A 19,540-nucleotide genomic window follows, 5' to 3' on the forward strand; every position below is an offset into this window, starting at 1 on the left:
TGACACAAATCTCAGCAGTCAGTCAAGTACCTCAATACACAGTGCAATAAAATAAATTATCTACTTGGACAAGTAGTAATGAAGAAAGCTGTTATTTCCAATGCAGAAAGAGCAGGAACCATCCAAAATCTTTCCTTCTCTTCTTCTAAAAGGTTCTGACTTTCAAAGTATGAAAGGATTCTTTTCATCTTAAAGCCTGAATCCTAGAAAGAAAGGACCGAAAAACCGCTGATTTTGTATGAAGTCTACGTATATCCTTTGGCAAGTGAAAAAGAAGTGTTTGAGTCCTGGAAGCACATATTCTACACCAGAGAAACATTTGTTCTTCTCCTAGGGGCCACACCTCACCATGCCTTCCTGGCAGAAGAAATAGTGACCATAAATGCCCTCTTTGAACAAAAAAAGTGCTCAGGCGCTCAAAAGGACAACTCAGGGATAAATAAAAGCATACATTTTATTTCTCAATTAGGTGAGGGGCCCCTACCCAAGAAGCAAGAGGGTGCATAAATTTGACCCACTCATGACAACACTGAAGAGCCAAGCAGAGGATAGGCCATATGTGTACCAACAGAAATATTTGACAATTCTGACACAAAGCCAAACCAAATATTTCAGAACCAATGCTGACCTTACTATTCCTTTTGAAAGGAAGAGTGAGTGCTCTTAGAAAATGAATCCTGGAACACAGCAACGTACAGATGGAACATGTGACCAGGATACACCCTCCTGAGACAATACAGGCATTGGCAACAAGGGCTGGCTGCAGGGATTTCACCAGGAAGCAGACATATCAATCATTTGGCCTTATTATGAACAGAGTTCCTGGGTCAGGAGAGAGATATAATATTGATGCAGGTGGAGGGGTTGGGGAATGTGAAAGCTAATGTTTCAAACACTTGGGGAGTTCAGGATAGAAGAAAGGTGACAGAAAAGAAGAAATAAAGAATGACTAGAAGCGTGCTGCTATCAGCCACCTAACAGATGAAGGCAGCAATCCTGCTCCACATCCAGTCCTGATGAACACCTACACTTACCCCTTGACAGTACTGCTAAAGGAAGGTTTCAAACAGACAAGTCTCTGCAAGGAAGATTCAGTGGTGGGCCAACCAATTTAGCAAAATTGGAGAAATCTGCTGATCATCACAGTTCATAAAACAAACGTCTTAGTATATATAACACCAATAATAGATAAGTTTGCAGACTCAAGATAAGCATTTCATTTCAGACTATTAAATTTTTAAAATCACAAATAGACAAAGGCATTTGAAATGTGCTGCAGAAATACAAGGGGACAAATATGTGTATGGATGTAGTGCTCTGCAGAACACACAGGGATGGTTAATCAGCATCAGCTGCACTCTAATCTGGACCAGAAGAAACTGCGGGATAAATAGAAATAACAGCTTAGTGTGAAACCGAAGAATGAAAACCTTATGAATGATGGTCATCTGAATCAACACAGCAAAGAAGGAATTAGTGATCTATCTTCCTGCTATTAAAGCACATAAACCCACCATATTAAAGGATAAAGACAACTGGAAATAGAAAAGAACAACAGGGTTTTTCTACTCAGTTCTGGATTTACTAGATTAATTTTCACGTTATGACAGTGGCAACATTTACTGAAGAAATTAAAATTCTGAAATGGTGAAAGCAAGAAATGTAGCAAGCCACGGCACCAACACTTGCAGATATTCCTATCTGGTCACTTGCAATTATGCTAACATGTGTGTGACAACAACCATTACATTATTTGTTTCTCCTCTCCTCAGAAGATGTGGTAGGTGGAAGGAGTCTGTAGATTATCTTTCTCTGATTTTCAAGTCGTACAAGAGAACTTGCATGTATAAAGCAGCCCTTACCTTCTGGACGGTACTGAGCTACAATAGTCACTGCTTGGCCTGCGTTCTTCAGGGCTGCTGCTGCCTGTTCATGGGTTGCTGCTTTTAGATCTACTCCATTTACCTACAAGTAATATAAAAAAAAGCTCTTCATCAAAATTAATGCTTGTATTTATCACCACAGAACACACACCTGTGGAAAAAAATTAACTGGACACAAACTAGTTTCCATACCATGTGAATTTCCCCTGTTCCCAGTATCCTTCCTGAAAGCAAGTGTCAATGAATTCATCTCTCACATACACCCCTCTTAAGAATTACTGAGACTATCATAGTATATCACTCAGTGAATGGACAATTTTCTTCTTGTTTAAGTGTGTTTTCTTTCTTTTTAAGGAGACACAGAGAATGTAATTTTTTGTGATGGTTCAGGGACCTTCTTAGCCAAAGAGTGCCTACAGACCATGCTGTCACCACATCTAGTGAGAGACAACACCCTCTGTGAATCTGGCATTGTTTTCAATGCAGCAGATTCAAAAATAGCATCACAAAAAAACTGAAGCAGAAATGTGTGTTCCACATTTTAGACCAAAAGCACTTTTCATAGTTCAAACTAAAATAAAGATGTGCTTTAGTATCAGTTTTAGTAACAGCTGTTAAAAGGACATAATTCCTCTTAAATAACTTCCAAACTACGATGTAATTGTCCAAAGAAATGATTCTCCATAAATTAAGTAATTTCACAAAGAAACACACAAAATATATATGACCTTCAATACTAATATAGAAAAAGCCCTTAGTGAGGTATGAGATGGATCTTTGTAAGACTAACAGGAAGTTCAGCAGTTACTGCAGGAAGTAAAGACCCAGTTTTAGACACTGCTGCCAAGTGTCTCCATCTCATTAGAAGGCTTATTTCTGAAACCAGCATTCTTTCAATTTAGACACACACAGCCCTCAGCTACCAGACTAAGATAAGTTAATGTCTTCACTGAATGCCTCTGAGAGAACGAAGTGCTATTTTAATCAGGTTATAGATGAGAAACAGGCAGACTAAAGTCCTCGAAGATACTTTGGAAGAATATTGGCACCTGTTCCATTATTTCAAATTTAGCTCAATTAATAACATTCTTTGTATCTCATTAATTGGCATTAATATGCAGGGAGGGGGAAACTTTTCTTGCTGTTTAAATAAAAGAAGCAAGGAATCCTACAGAAATTATCCGATCTCCTTTCCTAAGCTCTCCGCTCAGGTCAGCTGGCCCTCCTGCAAGGATGAAAGAGATGAAAATTCCTTCTCCGTCTTCTCCTCCAACAATGTTGAAACCAAGACCTGTTGATCCTCGATGTAAGACGACCTTTCTAGGCTCTCTGAAGGAAAAGAAAGGAATGTGAAATCTCGGTCACTAGACATGAGTAAAAGTAAAATAAACAATTAGAAAAGCTTCTAGATGCAAAATAAAATCCCCTCACTGTTGTTAGGTGAACTGAACAAATCTGTATGTATGTATGTATAAATAAATGAATAAATAAATTCCTATTATACTACAATGTTATTCAGCACTAAATGTCATTACTTAATGTTTTCCATCTTGTTCAAGAACATCAGTATAGGTTGTGACATTCTCAAATACATTTTCAATTTCAGTGAAGCAACTGCAATTGAAAAAGTTAAACTTAACCAAGTTGTTGCAATCTCTTTCATAGGACCCCCTCCTAACTTGAATGAGGGGAGGAAAGAAGAAATATTGATAAGACCAGTCAAAATCTAATGCAGAAAGACTCCTTCCAAAAATCTACTAACCTGCTACTCGATCTAATAAAAGTAAAGCATAAGTGATCTCAGAAAAAGACATTTCTAATAAAGCAGAGAAACTGTGCACTGCATTTCAAAAATCACTAGAGAGCACTAAAGAACAATTAATGGACATTAAGTATTTGGAGGCATTAATTATTAATTTACAGGATAAAGTAAGAAGCTGCTTTCTTTTCCAAAACAAAAAGTATCATCTAGTCCAATCTTTAAAAATCACTCAATTTTTGCACTAGCTATTAAATCATCTTAAGGTCGAATTCTTAAATTTCACCTCTATCAACTATTATATTCATTTTTTCAGAGTACTATTCTATTACAAATAAATGACATTGTGAAAAAAAAGTATATATATTGCTCTGGATCACACCAATACGTTAACAAAAACAGAACAGAAGAGAGAACAGAAAGATGCAGCATCTTTTAAAACAACACTCAAAATTTATAAACTTCTTTTTGGGATGGAGAGAATGTAATATGAGAAGGTAATTCAAAGAAAATCTAAACATTTTTCTGAATAGCCCTTGCATTTCGGAAGAAATCTAAAACCAGCCTTTTACAGTAATTTTAAAGGAAAGCAATAAAACCATAATGATATCAACAGGATGGAATCATTTTGGCTTATATGTCTACCTAACCCTCAGCTAAAAATCAGTACAAAGACATATCCTACCTTCCACTACACTAAAATCAATTCTCCAATTCATTATGCCACTTATGTTTCAATCCTGGGTGGACCCTGCCTTGGAATCTCAGTGACATTATCCATATCAGATGGTGGTATAACACAGAATTCAGCAACAGCATATTGAAAATGCAGTATAACATCCCTATACTTGCAGAACAGAAGGGCAACAAAATTACAACAGCTTCCTTTGATCAGCAATGATGAACAAAAGATTAATGCAATCTACTGAATCAGTGAAGGAATGAACAGTCTGTTAATGGGAAAGGATTAAGAGCTCTCCAGCCTTTCTGGGTTTAGAATCCATCAAAACAAACCTTTGTCTGTGGGGGCAGAGAGGATCCAAACATTGCTTGCTTTAAAATAAGAAAATCCCTGGTCTGCTCATACTACCATCCTAAAAATCTCTGTTAACGCAGGCAGCATTCCCAGGGGTTTCTCTTTTTAACGCTATTCCTGGACTGATAAATCAACTGCATGTATAGATACATATAAACATACCTAGTTTTCTCCTTACAACAATGTTCACAAGAGTTAAAAAACTAACATCTATTTCTTGAAATAAAATATAGCATTCACTAGTATTTTGCCCACAAACACATCTTGGAGCTTCCCTGGTTAATCAATTTGAGACTTAGATTTGGTTATTCATTACCTGGTAATCTCATCATCTCCAAGCATTCCCTTGGGAACTGGTGAATATCGCCCTGGTGATGCTGGGGGCAGGGACTGTCCCAGGTAGGCAGATGGAGTGATATGGTTATCCACTGGCTGAGAATAAGCTTCACAGAGGTGGAAGAAAAACAAGAAAAGACATTAGGATAAGACAGAAAAAGGGCTGGAGGAACTGAAACAAAGGAGTGACCTCTTCTAAAAATGAACTATAGCAGTTCAAATGATATATTATAAATATCATAGTTCTAAAATATTGTCTTAAGTCTGCAAATTCCCAGGTCTCCTCACCAAGTCAGTAAGCAAATTTTTCAGTTTGAAAAAAAGAAAACTTTTTTAGAAACAGTTACTGTGGGTAGTTGAAGCCCATGGGGACAGTCTGGAGATTTATCTGTTTTAAAGCTGTCTTTAACTTGACTGAAGCAAAGTTTTAACTGAACCACAACGCACATACTAAAAGAAATTTAGCATCTTAATGATTACAATTGATGGAAAATATTCTACAACACCAGGAGAATTGTTTCAATAAATAATTAAGAAGGTGCATGACGTTTCCAAGTTAGGCACATCAATTTTAAGTGCTCATTAAGGCACAGTCATACCCACTGTTTGCTATTACAAAGCATGTTCTACAATTGGAAATGTTTTTCCTGGTGTATGTGCTTCAAATTTTGAGGCTTAAATATGAAGGGTGGGGACACTTCACAGATTCAGTATTATGAAAGTTGCCAGACTCTCTTTGCTCTTACCTTCTGTATCTGATGGGGTACCTGACCTCTGAGGATTTACACTAAACCCAAAGCTCTTTAACTGAACATACATGACACAGATTGCAGAAGCAATCTGCATATTCTCCTTTTTTTTTCTTTTCCTTTTTAAACCATTATCAAAAAGTTTCAATCATATACAAACTTATTAAGAGTACTCTCTTGATATCTATCTATATACGTGATTTTATAAATACATATATACACACATATATATACACACAAACACACACAATATATATTTGCTAAATAGGCATCTTTCAAACCACCCAGGTCTGGGCGGGACTGTGCCTGTAGTTCTAGATTCCTAGTAAACCTGTGTGCAATAAATTCTTCACACAGCATATGCATCAGATCAACACTGTCAGCATTTCAGCAAGCATTAAAATCCACTAATTAAGAGCTCCAGCAGTTTAAAAGCACTGGGTGATAAAGTAATTGTGCTATTCAGACACACCAGCCCTCAGTTAGTTGCATGAGACTGTGCAGAATTTTTGGAAATCATAATTCTGGATACACAAGAGGTTTCAGCAAAATTCAGAACTGAAGTACAAGAGGTACCTGGTGCCCTTCTATAACAGACAGACGGAAGCTCCCTCACATTGCTTGGCTTCATGAGGTCTAAAGCAAAGAGAATGCTGCTTTTGCTAAAACCAAATTATCAACATAAGCATTCACATCTGACAATTCCCTAAAAATTAGGAACTGTTCAACATATGTGATTCCTAATACAGTTTTTTAGAACAGCAGTAACACACACATATTGCACCTTCATCCTTCTACTCCCTGCAAGGATTTTATAGATCCCACTACCTTCCATCTGTCCCAGTACAATATGTAGTTTCTGTGCATTGGTAAGAGATTCAGACACCTAACTGTCAGTTTCAAGACTTGGGGTTTTTAGTCACACAGGAATTTCAGCAACAGATTTTACACAATGATTACCAAACCATATTGCAATATTTGCTTTTCAGTTAAAAAATATGTTTTTTAATACAACATTATTATTTCCACGTCATTGTACACACTACTTGCTTAAAACAAAACCACACACAAATACAGTTATTTTGCTTTTCTCAGAAAATTTTAAGGCTAAAGCACAAAAAATGAAATGCAAGACATTATGAGCTCTTTTCCAACTACAGGAAAATGGGTTTTGATTAAAAAACCTGAACAACTGTTGCACAGTATAGCAGCTCTGTACATTCTGTTCATGCACTAAATTATCTCATTTCACAAAACGAATTTGAAATTGCTTTTAACAAGCCAATGGCAGCCATAATGATGCATATTTTATAGGAAGTAATTAGATACAAATTCTATATTCATTGACGTACAGTGCTTCTCCCTTGATTGTTTTTCAAGTTCCTAAAGCTTTTAACTGCACTGTGTTCAGAAACATACACACCAACTACTACATAATCTTATTTTAAACATTTTTTTATCCTTTCACCATGTAACTAAAAGTCAGCTATCAATCAATATAACAGTTTATTATTTCAGACCTGTGGACTGTTCCACAACAGCACTGGCTACATCCTTTATAGGGTTTTACATATGCTACTTGCTTGGAACAGTCTGGTCCTTTCTCAAGGCTGGTGTTCTCAGCGCTATGAAAGAAAACCTACAAGGCACGAAGAGGCTCTCTGTGGAGCTCGGGCACAAAACCATGCCTGTGCCCTTTCTGAAACTGTTTTAGATTGAAATTATAGTTGAACAGTATTCATGATGAACATGATAGAAATAAAAGGCAAGCCATCACTTTTTGAATCCTAAAGGAGGTCTAAACTTCTGTTTCCAGGTAAATATTATTACTGATGGAACTGATAAAGGAACTGTCTTTTGGATGAACAGAAAATTGCATGCATAAAATCAATTTGCTTTGACAGGAAAAGTCAGACTCTTAAGAAGAAATTCCATTTCCAAATCCACCCTCTCCTTCACATAAGACAGTTCTAGACAAAAAGAAAAAATGGAAGATTTCCTATTATTTTCCTATTATTTTCCTATTGTCTGTAAACTGAGGACACCAATCACAAGTACAATCTCTAAAATGGGAAATAAAATTAAAACTTTATTTTCTTTTACTGTTATTACATATTCTTCTCTTCCTGTACTTATGCCATTTAAGAAATGATAAGGGATTCATATCTAGTGAAGAAACTGATTATTCCATACCTTCCAGTATTTTATTTCTCAACGCAGTGTGGAAATACTGTACCAAGGCACAAAAACACAAAGGAAAAAATACTTTGAAATTAATTAGGAGTTAAAAATGCATCATTAATAATGTCTTCAAAGGAGGCCTGTATAGGAAGCAAGTACTCTCTCTCAAAAACTATTTAGCCACTTTTCTAACTCTGATATTCTACTACATGCACTTCACAGGTAATGTTGGTGTTTTAAACAGCAAGTACTACACCTTCTTAGTAGTATTTCAACTGAATAACTTTAAAAGCATTTATATGAACAAATCACTGGGTATTTGTTCCAGGAACCATTTAATGACCACATTTTACATATAGATTATGGAGGCAGTTTACACTCCTACTGACATATGACCCCCACAGCAGGCTAATAGCTCTGATTATCCCACACATATCAGCTGAGCCGTCAATACTCAGGACACAAGACCATCCCACCCGCAGTGCTGTTGTTCCTCTGCACACAGTAAATATAGTGGGGGACTTCTGTTGCATTTCCATGTTTTCTGTACAGGAAGTTCTCATTTTTCAGCCTGATGGAGAGTGAAGAACAGCACTCAGAGGGCAATGTGCTCAGAAACAACAATCTTTCCTAATTTTATTCTTCTTGAGTTAGAAAATGCTTTACAGATCACTGTAAAGTAACTGTTTAGACTGGCAATCCACACCCCAAGAGCTAAAAGATAAATCCACAGAAGCAATAGAAACAGGCATAGCAATCAACTGTTCCAGGTCTGTGACCAAGCTTTCATCACACATACACATCCCAGTCTCTAGAGCTACAGCACACAGCCATCAGCTACTTTTCCCACATTCATTCTCTGCTGAATCTCGGGTCTCAAACAACCCCAACTCTTCTTGAACAAGATTTTCAACAGTAACTTCCCTCACGGGCAGCTGGAAGCTGTTCACTCACTCTGACAAATATCAAATGACAGAGGTCAATTTTCAGCCCCAGGTGCACAGTGTTGGCACAACATCTGTACTCTTCCCAATAAATACTGCCATAAATCAGAAGCTCAGAAACCTCTTGATGAAATATCCCTTGATTCTAAGGCACTAACCCCAAGGAAACATCAAATGATTTAATTATCTATATAGATACTAACTTCTTTGATCTCTTCTTTTGAGCCATCAGACCACCTGACAAGGCCATACTATTGTGTGGCTGATATTCTTACTACAGGAGTTCTAAAAGAAATCAGATTTTGCACAAAACCTAGACACTGAAATTTGTGAACCTTGTTCTCGAACAGTTCTTCAGTATCCTCACCTCTGCATTTTAAATCCCCATCACCACGGTGAGGCAGACCTAAACAAGACCAGTTCCCGAGGCAAAATCTTATGAATTAACTACCATGTTTACACAAGTTAGCACAGTGAGCAATCTATTGCATGTTCTGCACAGTACCAAATACTGTGCACTGTGCTTCTAGATGTTTCTGTTAAAATGAGAATTAAAAAAAAAAAAAACAAGAAACACAGAAATAAAATAAGCAAACAAAAAACCCTCCCAAGGGGGGGTCTGTAAGTGAGCAGTTTACATATAAACTCAAGAGCAGAGTTTCTACCTTGACATCATTTGTAATAGACACGTTCACAGGGAGCTTCTGTGCACGACTTACTTCTCCTTTATGGTAGGACTGAAATCCTAAGAACCTGGACAAAAGGATTCTCATGGACAGAAATGGGAAGGAGGATCGCAAATACATGTCTCAAAACAGCTGCAGGTGAGTAGGTGAAGAAAGAAGCCTGGTAACTGTTTCAACACTGACTCACAATCTAAGTGATCCTAGAAAATACCTCTTTAATATCTGCCATCTGGTGAAAGCTCTTCAGAATCCCTAACCTAAAGCTCTTGAGCTCTTTACTGCTCTGCTAAATGCAGTATAAAATACTACATGCAGGTGCCACCATTTTTTGGTAAGAGTTCTATCTAACTGAGCAGCTTCTTGCAGAAAGCAGAGGCTTTCTAGTTGCAAAGTTATCAAACTCCTTTATAAAGCAAGAAAGAGCCTTTGAAGAGATTGATATCTCCCTTTGAGATTTCTGTTGTAAATGTGCAAATGCTGAGAGGTACTGGAAAAGCTTTTGTTCTGTCCTGTATTAGAAAAATAGCATTTAGCAGCTCAGATACACACAGTTGTTTCTTATAAGTGAAAGACTGAGTTAAAAAATAAACCGATTTCCTGGAATTAAGTCATTAAACACCTCAGCAAGACCTTTGGGTCTGCTTTGTGTTCAAAATTCTGGCAGTAGGTTCAGTCTCCGCATCAGTGGCAGTAACAGCCAGCTGCACTTTGATTAACAGAGACACAAGCTCATGGAGTCTTAGGTTTCTAGAAAAGGCTTCCCTGTCATAAGGAAAAGAAACAGACGAAAGTTTCATCAAAGAACCCAGCACTTTGCAGAGGAATGTTCTTTGGTCTACCAGAAACAGTGAAAAACAGAGTATCTTCAGATGGAGAACTGAAGGGAACTGTAGCTAAATGAAATGAAACTCAGAAAATCTACTCAAAAGTACAGACAGCCCACAAACCTTGTCAATGGTCACTAACAGACAGACAAGACACCGGAATCTGAGAAAAACTTTTCAGAATGTTTGAGTAGGAGGAGAAAGGTTCCCAGAAGCAGCTGCTAGAGCTTGAGGTACATGACAAGGTCAGGAGATTGGCTTTTCACTTCTCAGTAAAAGGATAGAAGTGACACTTCCCACAAAGAATGGGATACTGGGCTCCACAGAATGCCACCATCTCTCAAATCACACTTAGAGGGAGAGCAAATGGAGAGAAACTCTGCAGGAAGGATGGTAATGGGACAAAAGGAGCCTGCATGTGTGACCAGGCCATTAATCTCCAGGTAATGGATATGACATTGAGTCATGCCCACTGAGAAATTAAGGACTCAAGGCAAGATGGCAGTGGACATCCTCATGGCAGTTATGTGGGATTACCCTTGACAGAACTTTCCTGATCTGTCCAGCCAATGGCCATGGGGAGAAGGTATTCTTGAAGATGTCACTGTCTCTCTTATGGCTCCATGTTATGATGCAATTACCTTCAATGAACTGAGTCTCCAGTTCATCCACCATTTGAGACAAGAGGTCCAACAACCAGTGGCCACTTTGCCAGTGTCATTATTTATTTGGACTAGGCGAATTATCAGGAATCAGCTCCTTCTCTACCTTCCTCCCCTCAAACTTTCTACAGGTTTTGCCTTTGTCCCCACAAAAGATTAACAAAGTAAATATTCCAATGATTGAGTCAGGGTACAGTAGTAAGAGATGAGATACTCCAATGTTTGTCACACCCCAATCCACAGCAGTGTAACTGCATTACTGCAACACTACCAGGAACACTATGTACAAATCAGATTTCTCTGTCTCAAAAAATATGTATTCAAGGTGAAACATATGAAAAGATCAGTTATAGGTAAAGAGAAAAGGAAGCCTACTTTCCAAGGAAACAGTGGGAAAGGTTATTGAACAAACTTGATACAGTAAGGGAAAATGGCTGCTCTTTAACCATAATATCTATGAGTAGAACACTGCGGAAGAATCAGTGGAGGCTGAAAATTAGGTATGTCAAAGAATGGAGCCTTCAAGAGCATCCTTCTAATAACACAGTGGAGATAAAACCTAATTACCTCCAAATTGTAATTCAATAAGCTTACAAATAGATATTAAGATACTGTAGCTATTGCCAATAAATGATGGGCTTATAAGGTACACTTCAGTCCTCTGTTGCGCTGCACTTTTGTTTGTTGTTCTTTACATACTGTTTTCAATTACATCTTCCAGTCCCAAAGTGCTCTTTTTTTTCATATGAAGTAGTATCTAAACAGATCAGTGCTACATATCAATTACACATATCTAATGGCAAGAAACAAAGCAATACCTAAAATAACTCACCAATTCATGTGACAACATGAGTAAAACTGGTCACTCAGAAAAGTCAGTCTGTTTAGTCTTGGGAAGACACAGTCATATCATTCTCTTCCCTTTCTCCAGCCACTAAATGATAATAAACCGTCTCGAAGTATACTCAACTCAAATATTTCTTTACATTGTAGTTCAACCCTGAACTTTCTGGATTTGTATGTGTGACTTTGAAAATACTCTTGTCAGTAGTACCCTTATGTCAACAAGAAATTCTTGTAACTACTTTTGAATACTTTTTTTTCCATTTGAATTGTCAACAATTATGTCAAAACTGAAGTCAGATTTCAAGTAAGTTAACATGGAATTTTTTGGCATATTCACAGACAGGCACCAGAGCAAGAACTTCCCATCCCCCCAGGTCAGTTTATTCAAGTATATGCAAGTTCCTGATAAACCAGGAAAACAGGAAAAATGTCAGAGCATCACTATCCTCTAGTTGAAACAGTATTGTCTTTTGCTTAGTTTACAGGATACTGAACATCCTCACAGTGCATTGCTTGCTATTCTTCACAGCCCCCAAGAGCATGAGGCACTTGTTCTCTCTCCTTGTACTCATCAGCAAGTGATGAGCAACACAGCCTCTAGGACTGGGCCATGACAGCCACAAAAACATACCTGAAGCCCCGCTGTTGCTGTCTTTTCAAGATACAAGCTATAGGATGTTGTTCTGTACAGCATATAATTTTCCTCATTTATCAACATATGTCAGATTTTTGCCCCATATAATTTTTAAAACCTTGAAACAGTTAAAATACTAAAAATGAAATATGTTAAAGCCTTAAGGGAAAATTAATTAAATCAGAAAGATAAGATAAACTTACAGTTTGTGATGTCAGGAGGGGCATAACTGTCATTCATGAACATGCTGGTGGGTTTTGCAACCTTCAGATAAACAAAGTCAGACGTGTTTTTTAAGGCAGTCACTGCTTCTTCATGAGTAACTTCTTCTAAGCAAACACTGTTCACCTAAAGAGAAAAAAACCCCAAATTCTCAACACAGAAAAATGTACTGTTTTCATAGGACACTCACTGAAAGCTGTTGGAGCACTGGCACTGAGAGTCTTTATTCGGATTCATGTGCCATGGACATAATTGGTTACATAAATAGATTTTAATTCCTACCACTCCTGAAGACTAAAAAGTCATTTTGCTGTATTTGGTAATTGTAGTGCAACCTAAACACAGAGGAAGTTACATTCTGCAATATATGGGTGTGTATCTCTACCTTAGTGACTAAAGCTTTGACTAAGTGAAATTCAGCTAATCAGAAGATCATAGAATGGTCTGGGTTGAAAGGGACCTCAGAGACCATCTCGTAAGGATACCACACACTAGACCACGTTGCTCAGAGCCTCATCCAGCCTGGCCTTGAACACTTCCAGGGATGGGATACCCACAACTTCTCTGGCAACCTGTTCCAATGCTTCACCACCCTCATAGTGAAGATATCACAGATGACATTTTACTTACTTCTTTCTTGAGTTAAAGAACTGAGGGAATGATTACAGCTACCACCAACTAGGACACGGTATTTAGTATATCCAGTAGCAAACTGCACATGCTCCTTGTATCTCTGAAACAGTACCTGATATTGATCTAAAACTCTTTTATTTAATTTTATCAGCCAAATGTTTTTAATGGATAAAGTAATGCTGGACAAAGTAATTGGTCACAAAAGTTTGGAACTTATAACAAAACTTCCTTTAAGCCTTCCCTATAATTTATGACAGAAGCAAGTTAGCATGGAAATTTTTTGTATAGGTGACAAATTACAACACTGGAATGCAATTCACCATTAAAAGGAAGTTTTCCAGTGCTCTTGCATTCTGAGAAGTCCTATAAATAAAAACACTTCCTATAATGAAGATTGTAAATCTTAAAACCATGAAATATGAAGAGCATTATCATCAAGCAGTTGGACCTTTAGGTTTGTGAACTTGCATGGCATACGAAGACGAATATTTACTGTGCAGCTAATATTGTAAGCATATTCTCTCTGTTTTTTCCTCCCAGTTCTCAGGTAAGGATCTGTTCCTGTCTTGAGCTGATACCACAGAACCATGCATTGTAACACCAAGATCTCATTCCTAATATTTAAAAAGAAGCAGGATTCTTCACATAAAGGGATAATCTCAGTATTTTTTAAGTACCTTCATATTCCCTAGCTCTGTGTTTTAAGTGACAAAATTATCCAAAAAGTCTTTTTACAGATGGAAAACTCTGCACTAAACATTTAGAGTTCATTTTTACTGTTGGAAGAGCAGTAGAATACATGTTCTGCTGTTTTGTACTGTGAGTACAGATGTACCCAGGGCTCTTACATAAGGAAATAGTGGTAGAGGAAGGAGTGTAGAGCAATTAACCTCACTAGAGTTAACAATGCAGAAATACATTCAGAAATTTCTGGCTGTGGCTCTCATTTTTCTATCTGGACAACAAATTTCTGGACTGAATTTAAGAAAGTTGAAAGTTATTTTTACTTTGTGCATAGAAAAATTCAACTTTGAAGCTATTTTAAGCTTTTGAAAAAATAAAAATGCCATTCAAAAGCATTACAAACACTGAAATGCAATATAAGCAGCAGTTTTACTAAAGGCTGGCTAGCCACCAGTACAAGGAGTTCCATTCCATTCTTCTCTTTTGAGAAGAGAAACAATCCCATTGTATGTTTGTTTAAAATGCTGTCACTCAGATCCCAGAAAATAATAGCAGGCCTCAGAAATAAACATGCTGATTCATACAGGTTTTGCATGGAACATTGGGCTGAGGAATAGATTTCAGATTTTCTGATGAGATGGCGTTGAATGATGCAGATTTAATTTTATCACTGATTTCCAGGCAGCTTAACCACAAATTGAATCATACCCCTCTTGAGCCTAAAAGTGAATGGCCATTAAGAAAATGCAGCTCTTACTTACAGCTAAAAGTTTGTCTCCAATCTGAAGTTTGCCATCTTTATGTGCTGCCCCACCTTCGATGATTTTGGTTACATAAATGCTGTTGTCCCCAGGTATATGCTGATTTCCTACACCACCAGCAATACTGAAACCAAGACCTGCTTGAAGATAAAGGCATTACTCAAGAAACCTTTATTGCATTCATTGTATTCAAATTCTTACACAAATAATAACAATCCTTGTATCACACGTAAATATATATAATATCAGGCTCTGGCTGAAGCAATTCTGATGCCTTTTCAAGTGAACTTGAATAATTTTCTAAAAAATAAAGTTCTAGAAAAGACATAACCTGTACACAAGTTCTGAAAGCCAAAAGCTAGACAATTTACTTCATGCCTTGTGAAGTATGGGCACAGCAGAGCTATAGCACCTCCGCTGATATTTATAGAACTTTTTCCCAGAAAGTACTTTCCCTAAATTATTTTTAATCTCTCAAAGATCCTTTTTAGGTAATCCAATGAATTATTTTACTCCAATTTTTAATGTACTTAAAAATCACTAGATATAATCAGACACATTTTTACCATTTAAAAGAAAACACTGCATTCTGCAAGAACAGTTTCAATCCTATCCTTATGAAACAGAAGCTTTATATTTCCAGCATACCTTTGGGGCCTTTCACAAGTTTGATTTCCACTATTTTTTCTGTGACTGGTTTTCGTCTTTTGACATACAATCGTACGATTGATCCCGCTTCTTTCAATGCTTCCACTGCTTTGCTGTGTGTCACATCCCGAACATCCACCTCATTTACTCGTAGGATACAATCATTAACCCTGGAGACAGCAACAGTCATGCTCAGCTGTTGTGTTATAGCAGAGTGCACACATTAGGAGCCCAATATTTTATCAAGAATACACTAACATACATGTTAACACATTAAAATACAAAGATTTTTTTTCAAAATTCTACTCATTCAAAACAACGCTCTAAAATTAATTATTATTGCTTGAAAACGAATCAAGGATCACTAGAAAGCATTTAAGAGGAATATTTAGTTCACAGCTGAAGAGGGCACCATATTACATGGTCCTCATTTAGACAGTGTTTTGATCCGATGTTTGTAAAAATTACCTTTTGTTTACAGCTATAAAACAGAATTTAAAAAATCAAAGCCTTGAAGGCACACAATGAAAACGCACCATTTTTAAGCCATGATAGGAACAAGTCAATCTTGCTTTACACAAGCAGATTAAGTGCTGGCCTTCCAGTCCATTTAACATGTTGCTGCACTAACATTGAGTCCTCATTACACTGAGTGCAATGCCAGGCCCACCTGTCACCATGTCCTGCCAGATGTACCTCTGACAATGGCCAACAAGCTAAAATGAAGCCTTGAAATAACCTCATTAGGACTAAAACCCATAATACATTCAGGTATTTGCACATGAAATGATGGGGCAAGTTTTTGGCGACACAAGAGGAAAAAAGATAGTCCTACAATCAATGTGGATGGGTACCTGAAAAATTAAGACACTGAATTATTACCAAGCATAAAAAAGGGTTGTTATTAAACTCAACTATCTCTAAGAGTTACCTATTCTACCTGTCTAAGCATTTTCTCAAATTAAGGACTGTGAAACATATGGTATAATAAATTTATACCACACAATAGAAAAAGTTCACCTAATTTCCCTGAACTGCCAATATTATTACTTTGGGAGACACATATTGGACCACTCAAACATTCTTCATTATTTAAAAAACACTTCTGTAAGGAAACCCTATTTAACATCTAATGCAGGATGATAAAACTTAAAAGTAACAGAAAATTTTCTATCCACTGTTTAAAATACAATAACAGCACTTAGCAACCCAACACAGAAATTCACCCTACCGTAATCTTCCATCCTGGGCAGCTGCACCCCCGGCTATAATTTTTGTAATGAAAATACTTGCATCATCCCCAATATGTGGGTTGTCTGTACCACCTGCAATGCTAAAGCCAAGTCCTGAATTTCCCTAAAGATAGAAGGGAAAAAAAGATTTATACATTTCTTTTCTGGGGAAAAGATATTCTGGTGTATTTGATTCACTGTAGAACCAAATCTACATAATTTTCACTGATAACAAAAATATTAAAAGACAGTTTAAGCAGTATGCTACATATATAACTTATTTCTATGAAAATAAGTATAATTACATCTTAAATATATGTAAGGAGAACGTAAGTCATTGTATAACTAAGAGATACAGTTCCAGCCCCATAGCTTTCTCATTGAACTTGATAAACTGTAGGAACCCAGAGTGCAGAGAAATATTCTCTGCACTCTGGGTTCCTACAATAAACTACATAAAATCTTCTATCTCTAATGTGCTAGATATTTTAGGTTATTCATACAAATATTTGCTCCTCATTAAATTATTAGTGGCATATTCTTTTTCCCAGAGAAGCCTTTAAATAGCTTGTGTCCTACCTCTAATATATCCCCACAGATGCAGAGATTCAGACTGATATTTTTCTCTTCAAGGATTGCTTGCCCTTACCATCAACTGCAGGACCTCTTCACCCTCTCAGTAACCACCAAAACTGCACAGGTATTAGATACAATAATTTCTTTCTGCCTTTTTGTTAGCAGTGCATCTCAAGTGAACTGAGCTAGAACTCAATGTAGAAAACCTAACAAAGAAATGCATGTGACAAGTGTCACATAATCTCAATATAAAACTTAATGGTATATAAGTAAAAGCCTATGAAAAAAATAGCAATACAGATGAAATCAGAATCTGTGTTGTTAGTCTCTACAAGTCTGGGTAGCAACATTAAATGCAGGATGTCTTAGAGGAGATCATTCCCCCCATTTTACTCTCAATGGTCAAGGATATTAATAAACTTTCAATTCCTGCTTAGCAATTGAATGTACTTTTTTTCTTCAGGTTAAATAATCTACCTAAAACAAAAAAAGAAAGAGTAAAAATTGGTTTGGATTGCTATTTTTCATATTAAAGTATCATAAATCCCATTTCAAACAGAGTACAGAACGACATTTAGCATGTTACCCTTTCAAGAGTAATTTCTTCATACTCGTAATCTGCATCTGTGCCATTAACCTATAAAAAACAGAAAAGTGAAACTTACAGAGAATCTTACACTTTCCATGACACAGTTTGCTTGGCAGTTCACTCCCATCAAATCTCAGCTAATTCACAGTGACCACTGAGGTCAGAGGGGACATGTGATTTTCACACTACTCTGTATTTATGAATCAGACAATCTTTTTGTACGAGTTTAAAAGTTGCCAGTTCAGAGAGCAGACTGTTCTACACAACTACTGTAGGGCACAAGTCCTCTGCTTCTGATTGCCAGAAAGAAAAATGCTCTTGAGATACTCAGATGTTCCTCAGGCTATACAGGAACTTGAAACTGAGAAAAAATAAAGAGAATGTGGGGTAGAGAAGAATTGTAAGGAAGAATAGAGCAGCATTTGCCAATTGTTGTTCCACACTGAGCAGAGAAAAATCAAAGACTGATGCTTTACACCACCTTCTCATGAGAAATGCGCAAGACCCTTCTAAAGTAAAATTTAACAACTGTTTATACTACTATTTATCATGTTACATACATACTAAAGTTCAACAATTTAAAACAGGGACAAAAAGAGAAGAAGAGTTTAGAAGAATATTTTATATCTTGATGAAAAAGCAAAATCCTAGAAAGAAGCCTTGACATCGTCAGGTTAGAAAGGATACCCACATTCTTTGCTACCTACAGAAGTAGGACAGAATCAAATACCAGAAGCAACAAATATCAAAACTAAGCAAAATCAATTAAATAACAAATTCTTATTCATATTTAATATTCAAGAGTAAGCTTTATTTTTTCCATTACTGACCTATCTTAGAACTCAAATTCTTTCCTCCACAGCTGCCTGCAGCAGCTACAGACAATTACCTATTTCTAGCCTTTTAGGATGAACTATTTAACAAGATAAGAAGTAACATTTATACTATTATTTTACAAAGGACCTGGTCTATCCTTAAGATACAGAGTATCTGATAGACTTTGTACTCTTAACATGCTAAAGATAAAAAACATGCTTAGAAGAAAGCATTTTAAAATCTGACCATTTCCTAGCAGAGAATTTAAAAAGGAAATTTAATTCATCCCCCAAAAAATTAAGATCAAGCTACTTCCTTTCTCCTATATTTATTTAACATATTTAAATGCTCCAAAAGCTGGTGATGCCATGACTTTTACAGGCTAACATCAAGCTCATTTATCCCTCACTCTCTAATTATATCTCCCCTTAATACAATAGGAGCCATATCCATTCCACACATAACAGATTATCATCTTTGCAAAGTACCTCAAAAATGATTATGTCCTTAGTAGTTTGCTCAGTGGAAAAGATAAGGTGGTTTTAACACATGATATTTCTCTATTAAAAAGGGATGAGGTCCTGACCTTCTGAATACCTGAAACTGAATCTATTGCTACACCAACACAAAAGAAGACACTGTGATCAAGAAGTTTTATGGTGGCTTAGTCCTTGAGCTATTATCTACACGAATAATAACATGTGCTAACTGAAGCAGTCATCCAGCATTACAGTACCTGCAAAAGGTTCATGATGATTGATCAGTGTGCAATGGTCTTTTCTTTTCTTTTTTTTTATTAAATAAATAACAAGGATGATTAATAATTTCCCTATTCATTG

General features: G+C 36.7%; 1 protein-coding gene across 26 annotated transcripts in view; it reads right to left on the reverse strand.

The window, feature by feature from the left end:
• Positions 1-19,540, reverse strand: part of DLG1 (discs large MAGUK scaffold protein 1) — a 149,689-nt gene that overhangs the window by 37,353 nt on the left and 92,796 nt on the right. For 14 of the 26 annotated variants that reach the window (XM_032118987.1, XM_032118996.1, XM_032118984.1 and 11 more), the window contains 8 exons: positions 17,883-17,933; positions 16,720-16,844; positions 15,489-15,658; positions 14,841-14,977; positions 12,744-12,888; positions 4,995-5,121; positions 3,056-3,212; positions 1,863-1,965 (listed from right to left, as the gene is read on the reverse strand). In XM_032118987.1, the coding sequence (XP_031974878.1) occupies positions 1,863-1,965; positions 3,056-3,212; positions 4,995-5,121; positions 12,744-12,888; positions 14,841-14,977; positions 15,489-15,658; positions 16,720-16,844; positions 17,883-17,933 (1,015 nt within the window). Of the gene's footprint in view, positions 1-1,862; positions 1,966-3,055; positions 3,213-4,994; positions 5,122-12,743; positions 12,889-14,840; positions 14,981-15,488; positions 15,659-16,719; positions 16,845-17,882; positions 17,934-19,540 lie in introns of all 26 variants that reach the window. The other 12 variants (XM_032118982.1, XM_032118985.1, XM_032118981.1 and 9 more) reach the window with 1 other exon arrangement.

Source organism: Corvus moneduloides, chromosome 10, assembly GCF_009650955.1.
Source record: "Corvus moneduloides isolate bCorMon1 chromosome 10, bCorMon1.pri, whole genome shotgun sequence".
Classification (NCBI taxonomy): Eukaryota; Metazoa; Chordata; class Aves; order Passeriformes; family Corvidae; genus Corvus; species Corvus moneduloides.